Below are 19,560 nucleotides of genomic sequence, written 5' to 3' on the forward strand. Positions count from 1 at the left end.
TCTCTAACTGCATTTATTTTGATGGTCATGCACCAAAACACCAAAGCAAATTATGTGCATGCATAAAATGTAAACATAAAAAAGTTATCTGTGAAAACCTACTTGGTTGCACTTTGGATAAAAATAAAAATCTTCTGTTGCTTGGAAAATATGTCTGTAGTCATTAAAAAAGTGCACCCACTTTGTGAATTATTTATTAATCATATTCAGGTATTAAATATAGTTTTTATTAAAACATCTAGTGGCTTTAAATGTGACTTTATTTCATTATCAGTGTGTTTCCTTCACATTTTATTTTATGTTGAATTCAAACCACAATATTAACGTTCATTATTATTGTATTTTTCAAATATTTGATATATTATAAAATATATCATTATTATTATTATTTTAATATTAACATTAACGTGATCTCAGAGCGTCCTGCAGCTCGTTGATGTTCTTCATCACCGTCTCCTGTCCGACTCAGTTTCTCTCTTTAATAAGAACAAAGTGTGTGTGATGAAGGACGAGCGATGAACACACACTCATCCATTAGCTTCACTGTCAAAGTACCCATAATGCAACAGTTTCATCAGCCTCACACACACACACACACACACACACACACACCCACACACACACACACACACACCAGGAGAGTCACATCTGAGGGTTCTCTTTTAATGAGGTCCCCAAACTGAAATAAGAGTTTATTTTCCAACTCTATAAAACGTTGTGCTTCATACATATTATTTAATAATCAAATTAAAAGGATCAGAAATGTTTCGGTTGAGCCTCTAAAAACAAACCTTCAGTGTGTGTGTGTGTGTGTGTCCCTGCGGGTTTCAGCAGCACTGAGAATATAACACACATAATGACTTAATTGATTGTTTTCTCCGCTGCAGTTAGTCGAATCAATAATTCACACTTAAAATGTTTAATTTCTTTTGATGGAGGAAGCGACGCCTCGAGCAGAGAGACGGGTTCAGACTGATCAGTTATCACAGAGCGATATCTTAAATACTAATGTTTTCACCTCATTACTGCTAAATAATTAACCACTAATGTTTAATAGTAAGACTGAAGCTGTTTGTTGTCGGAGCGAGTTAATCGCTGCTCCACACTCTGAAAACACGAGGCTCATTTTCTGTTCTCTGACTACTGATTACTCTGATTATGTTTTCATTATCTCCACCGATCGATTGATTGTTTGGGTTGAAAAAAAAGTGAGAAATGTTCGTCACAATGACCCAGAGCCCACAGTGACACCTTCACAATGTCTGATTTGTCCAACCAACAATCCAAACCTCAGCAGTATTACTGACACATTACAATTATTAATATTTAAAGGAAAAGTTTGTGAAGCTGAAACCATGACATGTTTTAACGTGAAAATAAGACAACCATTAAATTAGATTAATCGACTAATCGTTTCAGCTGTACTTGTACAAATGTTCTGTATGCAGAAAATTTAAATTGTAAAGTAGCTAAAGCTGTAGTGGACTAGTAGTATACAGAGGCATGAGAAGGGTGTAAATAAATAAAGTACAAGTACCTCAAATTTGTACTTAAAGGTCCAGTGTGTAGGATTAAGGGGGCATATTGGCAGAAATATAATATAACAAGTATGTTTTCTTTAGTGTATAATCACCTGCAAATAAGAATCGTTGTGTTTTCGTTGCCTTAGAATGAGATGGTTTTATCTACAAAAGCAGCGGGTCCTCATCTACAGAGTCCACCATGTTGCTCTGCCACGTTGTCTACAGTAGCCCTGAATGGACAAACCAAATGCTGGCTCTAAATAGGGCCATTCATGTTTTTGCATCAGCCACCACAGTTAGCAGCCCCTCTGTGACGAGCCCAACAGTTTTGGAAAAACACTGATTTGTAACGTGAAACTGCTTTATCCTTTTTTACCGATTTAACCTCTGGGGTCTCATTTATAAACACTGCGTACGCACAAAACGAGGCCTGAATGAGGTGCACTCCACTTCTCAAACAAAAATTGTGATCTATAAAAAAACTTTGACCCATGCTTACGAACATTTAGGGACAGGAAATTGGCGATGCAGATGGTGAAGTGGAAGCCTGAGAGTAGAAACTGTCAATGTATTTTGGCGCACACCATTTTTGGCTTTTGTTCGTATGCACATTTTTAGTATGGATCCTATGCACTACTTCATAAATGAGAGGAAGAGACCTCTGTGGGTAACTCAGCTCCTGGTAAAAACCTCCTGAACACTGAACACTGAGAGAATTCTAACTGGGAGAAGATTCAGTTGGTTGCAATCTGCAATCCTCACCACTTGACGCCACTAAATCCCACTAAAATCCTACATACTGCTCTTTATAAGGTTCAGTGTGTAACATTAAGGAGGATTTAGTGGCAGCGAGCAGTGAGGATTGCAGATTGCAACCAGCTGAAACTTCTCCTGGTTAGAATTCCTTCAGTGTTCATTGTTCAGGAGCTGAGTTACCCACAGAGGTCTCTTCCTCTCCAAAAGAAACAGACCAGGTGATTTAAACCGGTAAAAACACTGAATAAAACAGTTTCACTTAACAAATCAGTGTTTTTCCTGCCCTGTTTGGCTCGTCACAGAGGAACTGCTAACTACGGTGGTCGACGCAAAACCACAAATGTCCCTATCCAGAGTCAGTGTTTGATTTGTCCATTCTAGGCTACTGTAGAAACATGGCGGTGCAACATGACGATCTCTGTAGACGAGGACCTGCTCCCTACGTAGATATAAACGGTTCATTCAAGGTAATGAAACAGGCTGTACTCATGCACTGTCCGCATATGTTCCTATGAAAAGTACTGCACCAAATAAAGTCATTCATTCATTCATTCATTAATAGGTGAATATTGTTGTTGGTGTCCTTTGTTTCTGCTCTGCTCCCCCCAGAAGGAGGAGAGCAGTTCTAGCAGACTGCCGCCCTCGACAGCGCCGGAGAAGCTGTCAGATAAATGAAGTGAAGTTGAAGTATGAAGTGGCATGAGAGGAAAATACTCATGTGATGTACATGTACCTCAAATTTGTACTTCAGTAAATAATTGACTAAATGTAGCACAACAAACACCTGAACTGTGTTAAAACTGGACTAAAGGTGGTTTAAAAGTTTTGGTTGTTTGAGTCACATTTTGATGCACATTTAGGAGCTCCGTCACTCTGAAATAAAAGTCATTTAATAGCTATTTTTTGCCAAATATTCTTCGTGTTTTTTGGCTGCAACAGAAAACACAGTTCTCTTTATTTTGTAGGACAAACACTGTCTCTGAAGTCTACTTTAAAACTGGTCTGTATGTGATAGAAAAGCATACATTATCTCAAGGTTACTTATAACTGATGGGCTTTTTAGCCTCTTGTTTGGATCTGCTGTGAAATACAGTCATTAAAATGTCAAAATGCTTTTTAAAACATTGAGAGTTTCAACAGGTTGGTCTGAAAACAGGACGTTGACGTGCTCCCAGAGGAGTCCAGTCTGAGTGACAGATTCATGAGTTTAAAAGTTCATCAGACACCAACATGCTGCAGAGAGGTTTATAAAGTCGTCACAGTGACATTTCATCCTACAGTCATAAATGTGTATGAGTTTGGCCGACGCAGCGTCTTTGTTTAAAAACTTGAGCCAGGTTTAACTTTTCAGCCAGGAGCCCTTTGAGTCGTGGAGCTAAAAATAAAGCCAAAAATCTTTAGCTGCATTCTTCCTCTGGCCATCATTGAGGTCGGTCGATTCAAAAATATCCAGGAGGAAAACAGATTGTGTGTGCTGTGTGATTTGGACCAAGTGCAAAGTGAGTTTATTTTTACATTTTCCATGAAACAGATCAACAAAGCCCTGAAATATTCTGGCGTACAGATGAGCAGAAAATTAAATATGCTGTTTGATTTACATTGTCACTCCGACCTCGTCACATATCGACGTTTGGTCATGGACTTTCCACGTCCACATATGATGTCCAAGGTACCCTGGGTGTGTTGGTTGTTGACGTTCTGGGACGCAGTGTCAACTTCAGCCTGTTACATGCATTGTCTGTTTTCAAAATACACTTCTTACAATCTTACAGGAAGCGAACACCAGCCTCCCGGATGAAAGTCGTTGGACCCATCCACCACCCCTCCTGCCCGGCCCTACTCAGACTTCTGCCAACTTAACTTTCCCCCTGATGTTGCTGGTTACCGTTAAACAATAGCCCTTTGTAAATAGAAATTGTGCAAATTTGCAGGAAAGCCCAATCAGTCTTTTTTCAGCATTGGCAGTATAAAAACAAAATCGGGGAGTGCAGCAAAATGCCACCTACCTACTTTTGTTTATACAGAATGCGCCTTTTTCAGGGCAATGGGGGGCGTGAGCAAGTAACAAAACATGTAGCTCAGCGTGTGACGTAAACAGTGACGTGGGAGGGAAGCCACGGCTGGTCAGTCCTTCGGCGATTCTCTCGTAAGTCGGCCCGTTCTTCACCGTCCCCGTCATCTGACGGTTAATGGCCTCTTCGTTTGCGAGGACAAGGAGGGCACACAATTCCTTGTCTCCCCAGTTGCTCATCTTTACAGTGTCTGTCAGGTTTGTGTTTCCCTCTTGCTACTAGCTGCTCGCTAATTCCTGCTATCAGCTGTTTCCTGTTTATCCACCACCAGTGGCTCGCACGTGCAGCGCCATCGACAGCTCCTCCCACAAGTCTTCAACAGCTCCTCCCGTTGCAGAAGGCGGCCTCGGTCTGTTTAAACCAAAAGGGTTCCGCCAACGTGACTACCCTACGAGGCAGAAACCTGCCTCAGATCAACTCGCCTTTCTGCCTCTGTGTGTATAAACGCTTGCAGCTGGCCAGCAAAATGGCCCAACATTCGTGAAAAATCTGGCAGTGTAAAAGGGGCTAATAATAGCGACTGGCTGTGTATCATGTCAATGTGAAAGGACAGTTTTTTTCCCTCTTTGTCTGATGGCAAAAGTAACTCCATAAACGCCGGTTTTCGGCGGCTTCAGAGTGAGATCAGGTTGGGGAGTTTGCTAACTTTGTCTTGAAAGCTTGGTGTTCTTTCAGATTTTGCCCGTACTACATAGTAAATGTTTCTGTCTGTTATTTATGAATGATTTTGTGCTTCATGTTTCCATCCAAATTTTAATCCAGATTTTAACCAGGTTTTCAGAAAATCGGCAAAATGAAAATGTCAATTTATGTACTTTGCCATCCGCTGCTGTTATGCAAATATTAGGAGCTGGTTCATTAAGATCAAAGGTGGATGGCACCAATTCTGCAGTCAGTCTTTAAAAACTGGTGTATTAGTTTTCTTGATGGAACAACAATCGCAAAAGTTGAAGAATTTAAATATCTGGGCCTCTGGCTTGATTCCCAGCTATCCTTCAAACCTCAAATCAACTCAATCTCCAAGAAAATATTCGGTTGTCTGAAATCACTTTATCATTCTGTTGATTGTTTCTCACAACAAGTTTGGAAAAGAATTATAATGCAATTGATATTTCCAATGTTAGACTAGGCTGATGTTATCTATGGGAACACCTCTGAAACAAATCTCCGTCCTCTTAATGTATTAGATAATAGTCTTTGTAGATTTGTGCTCAGGTGTCCATATAGAACCCATCACTGTCTAATGTATGAGTCCTTGAACTGGCTGGCCCCAAAGTCCAGAAGGCATTATTAATTTTCAAGTGTATTTATTTCAATTTCTCTTCATATTTGAAACAATTTTAATTCCTTTCAGTTCACAATACAGCCTAAGGCATATGGATCATATTTTTTTCCTTACACCTAGAATCAGCAAAGAAATCGGTCGTCGTGCTTTCACATTCAAAGCTCCATCAGATTGGAACAACCTTCCTTGCTCACTTAGGTCTATCACTTCTTTTCACATCTTCAAATCATCTTTAATTACACATTTTCAAACATCCTGCTCTTGTTTCTGATTTATCTTTCCTTTTCTCTCTTGGACTCATTCTATTCACACTTGCTTTCCTTTTGGTCACGTACTGTACTGTATGCATTCACCTTGCATACACTGTGAGTGTGATTGTGTATATAAATATGTATACTGTACTTGTGCATGCATGCAAATGTATTTATATGGGTGTGTAAATGTATGCTTGTAAAGTATGTAAAGTATGTAAAGAACAAGGTGCGCAACGAGATCACGTAACTAAAAGAGCGCCAGTCACACCTCAAATGAAGGAAAACAACAGATGTACAATAATGGAGAGCACACCGGACGATGAAAACAGAGACATCTCAACAGCTAGTCTAATATTACAGCTCCATACGTTTGAGAGACTGTTCTGCTGACAGCACTTTGTGCACATAAGCGTGTTAAACGCCATCCAGTGACAGCGACGAAAGCTTGCAGTGATCTCTGCAATGACAGTCCATCATTACTGTACGTCATCATTCATTTGCTGAATCTGTCTTCATTGCACCTCGTCGCATTTACCTTTAGACTACGCAAAACGTCTTTCATCTCCCACAAGTTTTTAAAGCTTTTTTGGAATATTTAGAGATTATTTCACATTTGTGGTGTTTCTATGCAGATATTTTATGCACAAATGAGCATGAAAAGAGGTGGATGGAAACACACCTGCTGATGATAAAAGATGCTTTAGCTGTGTTTATGTTGCTGTTTCAAATGTATAGGCTGCACTCTGGTTATGGACTCGCACTTTTTATAGCTCCTTTCTAGTTGTCTGACCACTCAAAGTGCGTTTGACACTACAGAGTCACATTCACTCATTCACACACACATTCACACACTGGTGGCTGAGGCTACCATACAGTACAAACTGCCACCTGCTACTCAGTTTAGACGTTCACACGCACAGCCACTGGGAGCAATTTGGGGTTCAGTATCTTGCCCGAGAATACTCTGATGACCCGCCGCCCCACTCTGGTCCTGGTTAGTATGAATTTATGGCATCTAGTAACACCATGCATAATAATATGAAAACATCCATGACACAATAATAAAAATGAAATTTCTTCTTCATATAAAGTTTGTCTTCGGAACAGCACCAGAGGAAACTTCATGTGGTCATTAGGATCATCCTCTGGGGAGCAGGAGCTTCTGGGTCCAGATCTTTGAATCCGCCCACCACCATGACATGCAACGGCAGTTTCTTAGATGAAAACTGACTGATCTAACGACCGCAGCGGGGGGACTAACGATTATCCAGTCAGTGTCACATGTGGGACTAACGCCATTGTCAAACTGTTGATGACAACAAGATAAACGCTGCTATCAAGGCTGTTCTAAATCAACATGTCTTCTCACATCATAGTCTGTTTTTACTTCGCTCCACACCACTCGTACAACTGCAGGAAAACCAGTATGTTGGCATGGCTACGCATCATGGGGTCTTAAAATAACGTCAGAGCCATGCGGATACGTTAGTGAAGAAGATGATGGAAAGAGAGTATAACAAACTGACTGTTCTGTATGTGGCAAAGCAGGAACGTTTATCACATATTTTCTTCTGCAATATGACAATTTGTCCAGACGGTGGTGTTTCAGGAAAAAAAGGTCAGGACGTCAAAGTCTGTTTCCCAAACCTGAGCCTGCTCCTTTAAACTCCTGGAGGTGTTCGACTTCTTCAGACAGAGGTTTTATTGTTTTACAGTTTGAGGTGATTTTGTTTCTTCTGGTTGTTTGTTCAGCAGTTTGAAGCTTCTCCTCGTTGTCAGTAATGACGTGCTGAGCACTCGGGGACCTATTAGAGGAAAGTGGAGCAGCAAAGCCTCATGGGAAGAAAATGACGCTGGGTAATTTTCTCTGTGTGTGTGTGTGTGTGTGTGTGTGTGTAGAAGCTGGAGTTGTAAACAGAGAAAGGAAGAAGAAGAAGAGGACTCCCCTCAGAAATACACACATCTCCTTTTGCTGCCTGTGTGTTTTGTAACATTTAGCTGAAATATGACACACAATCTCATCTATTTTAGTCAAACTGTGTCAATTTTGGGACCTCATAGTGATTCAGTTTTGTCTTTTGCCAAAAATGTTTAGTTTTAGTCAGAAACTAAAAGACAAAAAAGTTAAGTCTTATTTTTATCCACATTTTTAATTTCAATATCTTATTTTTAAGCATTCTGAGGTGACAGCTGTCTCCATCTTTGTGTACAGTTACCATGGTGACGTCCTGAAATGTTTGTGATATAAATAATGCCTCATTATCTGTCAAATAAAAAAAACAGCAAATATAGACATTTGAGAAGCTGGAAACAGGTTTTGTATTTTCTTTTTATAAAATATGACCAAAAAAGATAAACTGATAATCAGACTCGTTGATTAATCATTGCAGCTCTATTTCCTTTTTTTGAAGACATGTTGATGTGAATCCTGGAAGTTTATGAATCTTTTATTTATATAAAGTAAAGTTTCCCATCAGAGAAACATTTCTCTGGCTCAGTGTTGAGTTTTCAATATCATCTGTTCCACATCAGAAATCTCTAATCAATAAGAAATGTTCTGCTGATCAAACGTCTGACCGTCCTGATTTCTGCCTCCGTCTCCCGACCGCCCGTCAGGCCTCCATCTGTCAGAGCTGGAAACAGTTCTGAGGGAAAACTCTGACTCCGGATCAGCTGGTGGTTCCAGGAGAGTAACTCCTGCGTTCCACGTGTCAGCGTCGGCTGATTGGATCCAGGAGGACAGAAGTCATTGATTAGCCTTGGCAGAATAATTAGGGAGCGGATCAGACTGAGGCTGATGCTTCAATTAATCTGCAGGGTTTAATTTAACCATCAGACGGAGCTCTGCACAGCTGGAAGAATGAGTTCAGTTTCCAGTTTCACTTCCTGTTAGAAGCGCCTCGCGTCACTGATTCACTGACGGCTGCAACAGAAACTTCTCAACGTTTATTCTTGATCTTTGGGAACACTTGGTGAAACTCGACAGTCTGCTACTCGATTCTCAGAGGTTTCAACCACATCCAGCTGGCAGCTGAGTGATGATCTGCAATGTAACCACTGTTCACGCTGTCCATTTACGTCCACTAAAAGTGCATGTTTTCCTACTGACAGGCTCAGATTATTCTATGCGTCTGACAACATTTTGGAAAGGATGCTTACAGAGATGGACCTTTTTGTTAAAGCCTAAAATCCTTTTTGTTTAACCAGAAACAGCCCTGAAATCACTACTGCCAAACCCAAACACAAAAACATGGGAAATAGGTTAAAAAACAGCAGAGAAAAAAACTTAGTTTAACCCAAACCACGTTCTGTTTCATAAACCTGACGAGGTATATTTGTTGCCTTATTCTTACCAAAATGTGACTATTTCACAACGTTAACTTCGTGTTTAAAACTGCAACCGTAAACGGTCATATATGTCCTTTTGAAAGTCGCTGGCAAACGACATATTCTGTCATTTAGGTGTGAGGACTCTTCTTATCGAGTTTCTGTCACCACAAAATCAAAAGAAATGTGTTCCTATGTTGGTGTTAAAACTCAGCAAGCACACGTCAGCACAGATTTGAAAAGCTTGAGAAGGATTTTGTTTGTTTTTTTTCTTTAAAAATTACTCAAAATGATAAATCAGTTATTAAAACATATTAACTTTCTCTCCACAAACTAATTGCTGCAGCTTCATTGTGCGCATTCAGGTTTTTGCCAAGACTTCAGCGAGTGAATATTGGTCAGTATTAGCTTCCTTACCTCAGTTTTTATGCCCCCCAAAATACCTTCATTCTTAGCACAAAAGCAAAAACAGCCAGCAGAGTTAGTGATGCATCCCACATGTGGGGGCTCGACTCTCCTCCCAGTGGCTCGCAGGTCCCCAGAATAAAAGTCCGGTGCACTTGGACCTTGTTGTGAGCTTCAGTTCTGCTAAATTCGACTAAATCCCTCAAATAACAAAGATGGCATCCAACAAGCAGTGAACCCAAACTCTAAGATTCAATGTGTCCATGGACTGACACTTTATAGGCATGTGTTTCTACAAGCTGTGACCTCATCAGGCTGTTGACTGTGACTGAGAGGAGCACTGAAGGAATCATGTGTTCGGATATCACACATCGTTCACTGACAGACAGTCTGCAGTTGTCAGGAACCAGCACAGCCTCTGTGTTCATTATAATAATGAGGAATATTATTATTATCATGGTAGAATCCAACAGCAGCGACTCACCGATGAAGCCGAGCTGAGAAAACTCGAGGATCATCCACTCCTCCGAAGGCTGCTGCAGCGCGAAGTTCTTCATGGTGGTGAAGTAGTTCGGACGGGCAACGATATCGTCCTCCAGCTGTGACAGAGAGACAGAGAAACAGAGACAGAAAGAGGTTAAAGAAATATTCAGATCTTTTACTTCACATGTAAATACTCCTTCACAAGTAAACGTCCTGCATTTAAAGCTCTAACTCCAACCACGCAGCTGTAGTTCCTGAAACTTAAAGAGAAACTTAATTTAGTTAATTTGTTTATGTTTTCACTAACTTTATACTTAAAGTTTTCTGGGAATAATCATTTGAAAATGCATAGTTTGGATTTTTTTTAAGTTGTATGAGCTACTTATCCACAGTCAGTACATACACTCTAAAAAATGCTAGGTTTAATTTAACCCAACTTGGGTTTGTTCTTGTGACTCAGCGCTGGCTCAAATATGGGCGTTGGGTTTCTGTGACCCAGGATGTTGGGTTGATTGGACACCCCAGTGTTACACAAATATCCTCCTGAGAAAGAGGGGTACACAGGTACATGAATATATATTTTCTTGGTTTATTTTTATTATGAACATGGGCTACAGGTGTGGCATGTCACATGACTGGCTCAGGCAGCACTATGGGTATTAAAGATGGCGACATACTGTCATGTATCAGAAGTCTGAGGAAGAGTCGTGCGGCTCCAGACGTCACTGCATTAAAACCCTTGTAAACAGCAGCTACTTGGTGTGCACTTTTTTACTTTGCCAGGTGTGTCTTTGCTCCAGCACCTGCTCTATTGGATGTTGGGACGTGTGTGTAATTTGTACTGTTTTTTATTGGACAAGCGAGCATGCTGGGTCAAAGTAATCCAACATTGGGTTACGGCTACGGGTAGACTGTAGAGGGTGACACGGGAGTGGATTTTCAGTCCTGTCCCATCCCACTCCCATGAAAAAAAAAAAAAAAAAATCCTGTCCCATCCCACTCCCACAAGAATGACTCCTGTCCCATCCTGCTACTCTCGAGTCTTTCTTCAGTACTCCAGACTTGCCCAAAAGCTCTGTCAGGGTGATGCACGGATCATTTTCCTTCACTTTTACTTGTAACTCTGCCTTCCCTAATGGTGCGTTCATTTTGTACTCGGAGGTCGGAAATTCCCAGTTCCCAGTTGGAAGTTTAAACTCGAACACACCCTGAGATCGGATTTCTAACTCGGAGCAACTGCATAAACCCCGACTTACGAATTCAAGATGGCTGCCGGTCACATACATAGTGAGTAAACACTCTGCTAAAGTACTGTTTATAGCAATGTTATTTTATTTGTTTTACAGTAGGCCAGCCTCATCTGCGGCGTTCATCAGTTGATAGCAATGTTATTTTATTTGTTTTACAGTAGGCCAGCCTCATCTGCGGCGTTCATCAGTTGGAGTGCATGATGGTTTTGAAGCTGTCTATACTCCGAAAGTGCAAGGGCAACGAAGGCTTTCTTGCGGGCGTCCATGTTATTTTCCAACTTGTCCACCGTCGTCAACTAGAATGCAAAAACTGTTGTCAACTCGGAGGTGACGTCATTCCCACTTCCGACCTCTGAGTACAAAACGAATGCAGAATAACTCCTCCGACTCCATTTTGACGGCTGGCTGCACCGTGCGTCAACATCCATATACGTCATGCGCTGGTAAGGTGGCTGGTCGCTGGTTGGTTGCAGCCAACCACCTTACAGGAGAGAATAAAAAAGAATAAAACAAGATGACAGATCGACCAGCTTTATATTAAAAATAAGGACATTTATTCATTGTGGAACTGCATATTTGTATATGAAGACTTGACTACTATTATTATGATTCCCAGTCCCGCCCGCTCCAGTTGACTTTTTTCCCATCCCGTCCCAATCATGTGATGGATAGTGAAACTGATTCCCATTCCGTGGGAATCCCACGGGAATCTCGTGCCCTGTGGGACTTCCGAAAAAATGTCAGCCTCTAGTGGATTGTATAAACTCAAGTTTTTATTTTAAAAGACTACTGGTGTTTCTACATTTTTCTCTCCTATTATATCTCATATGTACATTAAATTATTGCTGACCAAATTCCACGGTGGCTCATATATTTTGACATTTTAGCACCTTCTAGAGTTTCCATTCATTTTTATATAGTATATTGATATGGCTTTGTTAAATGTGGTCCCTTATGACGTCAAGTCATCATGAATTTTCCATTTTTTGGGTTCTTTGTTCACTGTGAAGACGTAAGAGAAAATGAAAGGTTTCTTCATAAATTCATCGTAAAGTGGGGGGAGCAGTTGATATGTCTTCCTTTAATGCAAGATTTAATATATTTTATGAAACATAATGTAAGGGCGAAAACTCAGAGGAAAGCAATGCTCTTAAAAACTCACACAACACGTCACATTAGGTCAAACGAGGGAGTCGGTGCCCTTAACTCTTTTCAAACTGTCTATGATGCATGTCACCATTTTTCATCTTGGAAAGGAGGATTAAGTTCCCGGAAATAATACAAAGTTAAGGATGGGACAGTGTAACAGAGAGCTGCCTAAAAATGTTCCCACAGAGGTGTCAGATCAGAAAACACAATGGTTTAGATAAGAAGCAAATCCCTGACGGTTAAACGTGTCACAGATCAACGGGAAACAGCGTCGCAAATGGGAGTGAAACCCTCAAAACAACAGTCTCACACAAATCACATTTAAAGACAGAAGACACGTGAGGATTTATTATTTAATTATTAACCTAATTATTTCAGGAACCACGGGAACAGATAAACAGTGATGCAGAAAAAAATCCATCTTTACAGTAAGAACCTCCTGATCCTGAAGCCCTCAGCTCGGCAGACAGCGCTCTGATCATTCAGCTCCTTGACAGACATTTACATCCTTTACTTTTATCACAGGGGAGTCGACATGGAGTAATTACTTCTCCTCCTCCACCTCCTCGAACCATCACTACACACCACCGAGGAAAAACTCTGCAAAGTTCAGAGCGAGTTTAGGTGTCAAAACACGGAGTCTGGCTCTGTGTTCCTGTCAAAACGCTTGGTGTGGGAGCAGCTGAAGCTCCAGCAGAGATGATGGCAGGGAAGTTTTCTCCATCACCGGAGAAACAGCCAGAAAAATAACACAGTTCAGCTCCGGCAGGGAGAGCTGCGTTCAAGGACAAAGCTGCGGATCACAACAGGCCTTCACACCAAGATCCAGACTGCGAGAATCACTGGAAACTGTTTACTGTCAGAGAGCTGAGCTGAAAACGCTGCTCATTTCCATCTCACTGAGGAAACTCAAGAATCCTCCTTTATTTTTAACTCCCAACATCCATCACCTGTCTGTTTACATTTCTACCTTTCTCTGCTTCTCTTTGTTCCTGCTGTCACTGAAGAAATGTTCCTTATTTTACTCTGATTCCACAACAGGAACTTTTAAGGAACTTAATTTACATTAAACCAGAGGATCCATTTGGTGTCTGGCCCCCAGATAGTGTCAGATCTATGTATCAAGTTGGTGTTTGTAGCGCATAACGTCGCTGGCTGGTGAAGTATGCGAGATATTTTCCATTTTTGAAAACCTGAAACAGACACCACTGTTTGATGTTTTGCAGGTTTTTGTTTGAACTCAGAGATTTAATGAGCCGTGGATCTGTTGAGCATTTCTGCAGGAGAGAACATTTGACACAGTGACGAGGAATTAAAAGATATATGAAAAGATTCGTATCAAACGGTTGACTTAAACATCAAACTCCGATAATAAAACATAAAAAATAAAAATTCATGCATTCAGATATGGACCTTTGCCACATGCCATTCTCCGTCTGTCTTTCTCCCCTCATTTCCTGCCATCCAGGGTCCAAAATTAACTTTTTGGTCTACCTGCTGCAGCTCGTTGTGTTTCGGCATTGCCGTGATTAATCATAAATCAACGATCTTTCCTCATGCACTTCTCTGTCAAGCACTACTTACTTGCAGACTCTTTTTGTGGCCATGTCAGGTCACTCACTCTCCGGGACCGCCAGTGTTACTTGAATAAGTAAACACTGACCAACGGGACCAGACTGGCCGACCCGTATGCTCTCACTCAGTGGATGGATGATGTCACAGGAAGCCAATCTTACAAAGGAGGACCACACTTGTTTGTTTTGCTATGGAAGCTAACGTTAGCTAATGTGCTAAAAAGTTAGCGTTGCAGAGAAATCCAATATTCCTCTTAATCCCTCCCCAGTTTCTGACGAGGTGGACATGATAACCCTTAATACACATAACCTTATTCATCCCTACAACAGGAAATGGCAGTGGCGGCTGGTTTTGAGCCATGACTCCTTCTATTCTGGCTCACAATAACACACCACATTTTAAGACTCCTATGTAGCCCACAGCCCTGTGGGGGAGAGGCAGCTTTACCCCTAGATAACAAACTGACATCACTGTTATGTCGGCCCTGAAGGGGTCTGTATGATAGGACAGATACAGCTTGAAAGGAGGAGTGAGAGGGTGGATGACATGCAGCAAAGGGCTGTGGGTTAGAATCAAACTCGCGGCCGCTGCTGCAAGGACACAGCCTTTGCACATGGAGCATCTTGTGTCTTTGAATTATATTTTGCTATTTTTGCGGAGGTGGACGAGCTGATTAAAGCTGCTGCTTTTGAGCTGGTGGATGTTTTCTTTGCTGTTTTATGTTCCCTCTTTCTAAAATCAGATTTTTAGGGACAAAGGTGAATAAAATCTGTCAACATGTGAGAGACGTCTTCCTTTATTAACCTTCAACAAGTGAACTCAGGTGCAGTTCACCACCTGATGGAGTTTTTTCACACTCTGAGATGTTTTCTCTCCCTCAGATGTCGGACTGAGTCTGCCGTCTGTTTCTTCTTCTTTTCATCTTTAAAGGGAACAAAGACTTGTGTGATGAAGCCACAGAGACACCTCCATTAACGTGCCCGTCAGTCTCACCACACTGCAACAGTTTCATCAGCTTCACACCACCGGTGGGATTACATCAGAGACACTTTTTATTTTAATGGCCGTCCTGATTTATTAGAGTCAGTACGGAGACATCAGGTGTAACTGTCGACTCATGCTGCGGAGATTTTACACCATGAACATGTTTAGTCACTTTATGTGGTGAGAGGATCGTATGGTACTGCTGCAAATTCAGCATCATGTCAGGAGCACTGAGAGATATTTAAGATATTTAATACTTATTTAACAAGAAAGTAAGATGTTTCATGTCTCTACAAAATCATTACCTGATTTTCTCTTTTGCTTCCAAAGGACAAGAGTCATGATTGCTACGACCTCTGGAGGGCGCTGTCACCTCAGCCCATTTCTGACCAAAGATTCGCGATGAGACGAGTTGAAACATGCGACTACTTGCAACGCTCTGTTCTGCAATGTTCTGAAATGGTTTCATCTCGTTGCCAATCTTTGGTCTGAACTGGGCTTTAAACATAATCACGTCTGATTTTGGGACATGTGCTGATACAGCTGGTGTCGTTTTTGCTCGCTTATATTTATTTGGAAAGTTAAATAAACTAGAGCTTTGATTCTCAGTTCAAATCCGAGTTTCCGGGTTCGGAATGAGCTGTAATTTCTCAAAGCCATCAACCTATTAAAATTGATGGAAATACTGAGATTTTGAGTTACATAATTTGACAATCATTAGAATTAGGGGTTGTTTGCTCACATACTGTGCACATGCTCAGGTGACACATGAAACTGGCATGTCATGAGTTGCATTGGACTGGAGGGAAAACTAGCGATAGAGAGAGGCTGTGACGTGACTTGGTTGGCAGTGTTTGCCTCTGCTTCACCTGCAGTGGGAGAGATGTGTGACGACAGACTTTTGTGATAACAGAAAGAAGAGACAAAGATGAAGTGGTGCCTTCAGCTTTTATTAAATGTTTTATTATTAAAACTAGAATTAGCGTCTTCACGGTTGTATGCCTCTGAGGACAAGCTAAGTTGCACTGACAGTTTGCATGCATGTCTGAGAAACATAGATGCTTTACACACAGTAGATCTGGACAATGGACACCCAGTATCTGACCAAATGTCTCCCCTTCTGTTGCATGATGCTGAATAATGGACAGAAAAGTGTTTTTGGATAACATTATGATGTCACAGTGAGGCTGACCTTTGACGTTTTGGATATTAAATGTCATCATGTCATCATTTTTTCCGGTTAGACATGTCTGCCATAATAAGCATAAGCTTTCTGAGTTATGGCCCAAAAACAAGAGAAAAAGAAAGAAAGGGTTGTGAGGTCACAGTGACCTTGACCTTTGGCTTTTGACCAACAAAATCTAACCAGTTCTTCCTTTAGTTCAAGTGGACGTTTGTGCCAAATTTGCCGAAACTCCCTCAAAGCATTCTCGAGATGTCACTTTTCCGAGAATGAGACGGATGCAAGGCCACAGTAAACTTTGACCAATGACCACCATAAAGTAATGAGTTCATCTCTTAATCCAAGTGGATGTTTGTGCCAGTTTTGAAGAATTCCCTTGAAGGTGTTCTTGAGATACCCCGTTCAAAAGCATGAGATGGACAAGGTCACAGTGACCTTGACCTTTGGCCTTTGACCAACAAAATCTAATGAGTTCTTTGTTGAGTCCAAGCAGACGTCTATGCCACTTTTGACAAATGTCCTTCCAGGCATTCGTAAGTAATCGTGTTCACGACAATGGGGTGGACGGACTGTTGAAAACATAATACCTCTGGCCACGGCTGTTGCAGATGCCGATTTTTTTTAAATCTTTTTTTGTTCTTTTTTTTTCCCTCCGTGGAAATTTGGGTTTTAAATCAGGCTCGGGTCAGGCCTGGACAGAAACTATGCAGGTTCATGGAGGGTTGGGTTTGACGTTTTCAATCAAAGCTCTAAACTGAATGAATCAAAAATCTCAATTAGTAAAATGAAATTTTGTGATTTATTTACTTTTAAAAAATGCACATAGTTTGGCTGGTAGCAAACATTTCTTAGGTGTTGTTTTTTTTTTTATGACACAATAATGTCACAGATAATACATTCAGTTTAATATCCATTTTTTCACAACACTGACTCAGTACGATAACAAGATCATGTCCCCATTCTGTTTCATAATAACACTGTTTTTATTTACTAATTAATTCCAAGTGCTGTTAATAATTTTTTAAATTTCTGTTACACTTCTTGCAGATGTGTCACATTAAAATCCTGCCAGGAAATACAGGGATGTAAGGCTTTTATTCTGACAGTGTTTTCTCTCCTACCTGGACGTAGTAAGTGCCTTTAGACTGAGCGTACATCATCAGGAAACAGTAGTCCAGGTTCTGCTTCGTCCTCCACCTGCAGGAGGAGGAGGAGGAGGAGCAGTGAGGAGTGAAGAAAAATGAGGAGGGGAGGAAAGAAGGAGAAAGAGGAAGAGGAGGAAGACTAACGTTAGCAACAAGAAAAACTGTTTACCGTCCTCTAATACACACATTTACACACTCACAAACACACACACACACACACACACACACACACACACACACAGAGGAAGCTGTAATAACAGGCTGCTCAGTGGATAATCAGAAAAATGCCACCAGGGACAAAAGATTCAATGAGCCATGAGATCACACACACACACACACACACACACACACACACACACACACACACACAGCGACTGTACACACACTGATATGGAGGGATCCTCCAAGAATAACCAGTCGGACAGCTGTGGAGGACACAACGCTGCATCATCATCACCATCTTCATCTTTTCAACATGTCCTGTCCTTCTCTTTATCACCATCTGCAGCTGCATTTAGCAGCACACTAGTCGTTAAATAAAAGTACTGGTACCACGATGTAGAAATACTCCATTACAAGTAAAAGCCCTGCCTTCCAAACCCAAACTCCAAACTTTATTGTCTAAAGTTCCAAATAATTTACCAAAAAAGATCTAAATAGGGATGAAAATTAAGAGCATATTGAAAAAATTATATACAGGTAAAAAAAAAAAACTATTATGTATATTACAATGGACTGAAATGAGACCACACTGAAAGATAAAAGTTGGTGTACGATCACTGAGACAAAGAGACCATCATGAATCACACAAGAAGAAAAAATGTAAATTTAGACGCCTCAGGACGGAAAGAGAAACTGGATAACAGCAACAGATGATAACCAGCAGCTCTTCTTTTTCTTATTTGCATCATTTCAGCGTGTCTCTGAACATATTTACATACAGAACAGGAGCATCGTCACTACCATCAGTGGAAACACCTGCGGAGATGCTGCATATATTGAACAATGTTCCTGCTGCCACAAATACAGCAGCCAGATAAAATATCTGCTGTTTCTTTCATGAAGATTGGAGGGATTAAAGATTTAACGCCACATGTTTCCATCGATACCTTCGGCCGGTGTGATGGAAAAAACCCTGCAGGTTCATAAACACCAGTCGGTCCCAGAAAGTGCACAAAGCAATCAGCGGCGAATTGAATCAGTGTGTGTTCAGACGAGCTCAGTAAACAGCCGAGCGGCTCGACGACAGAACAAACACACGGCTCAATGTTTACAGGGAACTCAGGTGTTTCTGCTCAGAGCATCGCAGCTGAGGAGAGTCTACAACATGCTTCATCTATTTTTAAGGAAGAAGTACTCTGATTTTTTTAACTTAAGTAAAAGAACTAATACCAAAGTGCAGGAACACTCTGTTACAAGTAAAAGTCCTGCATTCAAAACTTCACTTTGGTAAAAATACAAAAGAATTGGCATTAAGGAGGCACTTCACCGCTGGAAACATGACCTTTTAATAAAACTAGGATGTCTCTGGGAGAAAACCTACAACTACCAGAATGCACTGCGCTGTACTGGACCAATAAAAGCTCCCGCTGGTTAGTGATGTAATGCGAACACGTGGGTTTGAAACAATGGCAGCTGGCTGATAAGAAACGATCTCTTACAGTAAAAGATAAGGTGAAACATGTTTCTGAGGTGAGAAACAGGAATAGAATCTTGGTTTATATTTGCTCAGCGCTGCTTAGTTTTACCGAATGATCTCAGTTTTTCAGCCTCCATTTTCACTGTGCAGGAAACAGTATGGCGCCCACTTCCTGTTCACACACTGTCGCTATTCAAATAAACACAAGCAGTTTGTGCTCTAGAGAAAGGATCAGCACTCAGTGAATAACCTCCTAAGCCCTATGATAAGCTATTATGGCAAGGCTTAACTATACAGACCAGTGAGCAGTGATAACTAACATGTCTTTGGGGTCATCGGGTGGGAACCTCCTTTCACCAGTGTTTCGTCTAGTTGGTCCCACGACACCTCCAGGAGGCTAGACAGTGATCTCTGGCGTCCCAGAGACACTCCCCTAATGCCAGGTCTCACTGCTCCCCGCACCAACCCAACAACCTCCTTTACCTTACTTACACATGGCTTTCTCAGCCCAAACAGCACTGCCACCTTCA

General features: G+C 41.2%; 1 protein-coding gene across 2 annotated transcripts in view; it reads right to left on the minus strand.

Moving 5' to 3' along the window:
* The window catches only part of mgat4b (alpha-1,3-mannosyl-glycoprotein 4-beta-N-acetylglucosaminyltransferase B), a 175,729-nt gene that overhangs the window by 32,355 nt on the left and 123,814 nt on the right, over window positions 1–19,560 (minus strand). For both annotated transcript variants that reach the window (XR_007450112.1, XM_049586441.1), the window contains exons 7-8: window positions 17,368–17,443; window positions 10,107–10,221 (exon numbers count right to left, since the gene is read on the minus strand). Coding sequence is in view for 1 of the 2 variants with exons in the window: in XM_049586441.1 (XP_049442398.1) it covers window positions 10,107–10,221; window positions 17,368–17,443 (191 nt within the window). In the remaining variant the exon portion in view is untranslated. The remainder of the gene's footprint in view (window positions 1–10,106; window positions 10,222–17,367; window positions 17,444–19,560) is intronic.

The sequence above is a fragment of the Epinephelus fuscoguttatus genome, linkage group LG9 (genome assembly GCF_011397635.1).
Source record: "Epinephelus fuscoguttatus linkage group LG9, E.fuscoguttatus.final_Chr_v1".
Taxonomy (NCBI): Eukaryota; Metazoa; Chordata; class Actinopteri; order Perciformes; family Serranidae; genus Epinephelus; species Epinephelus fuscoguttatus.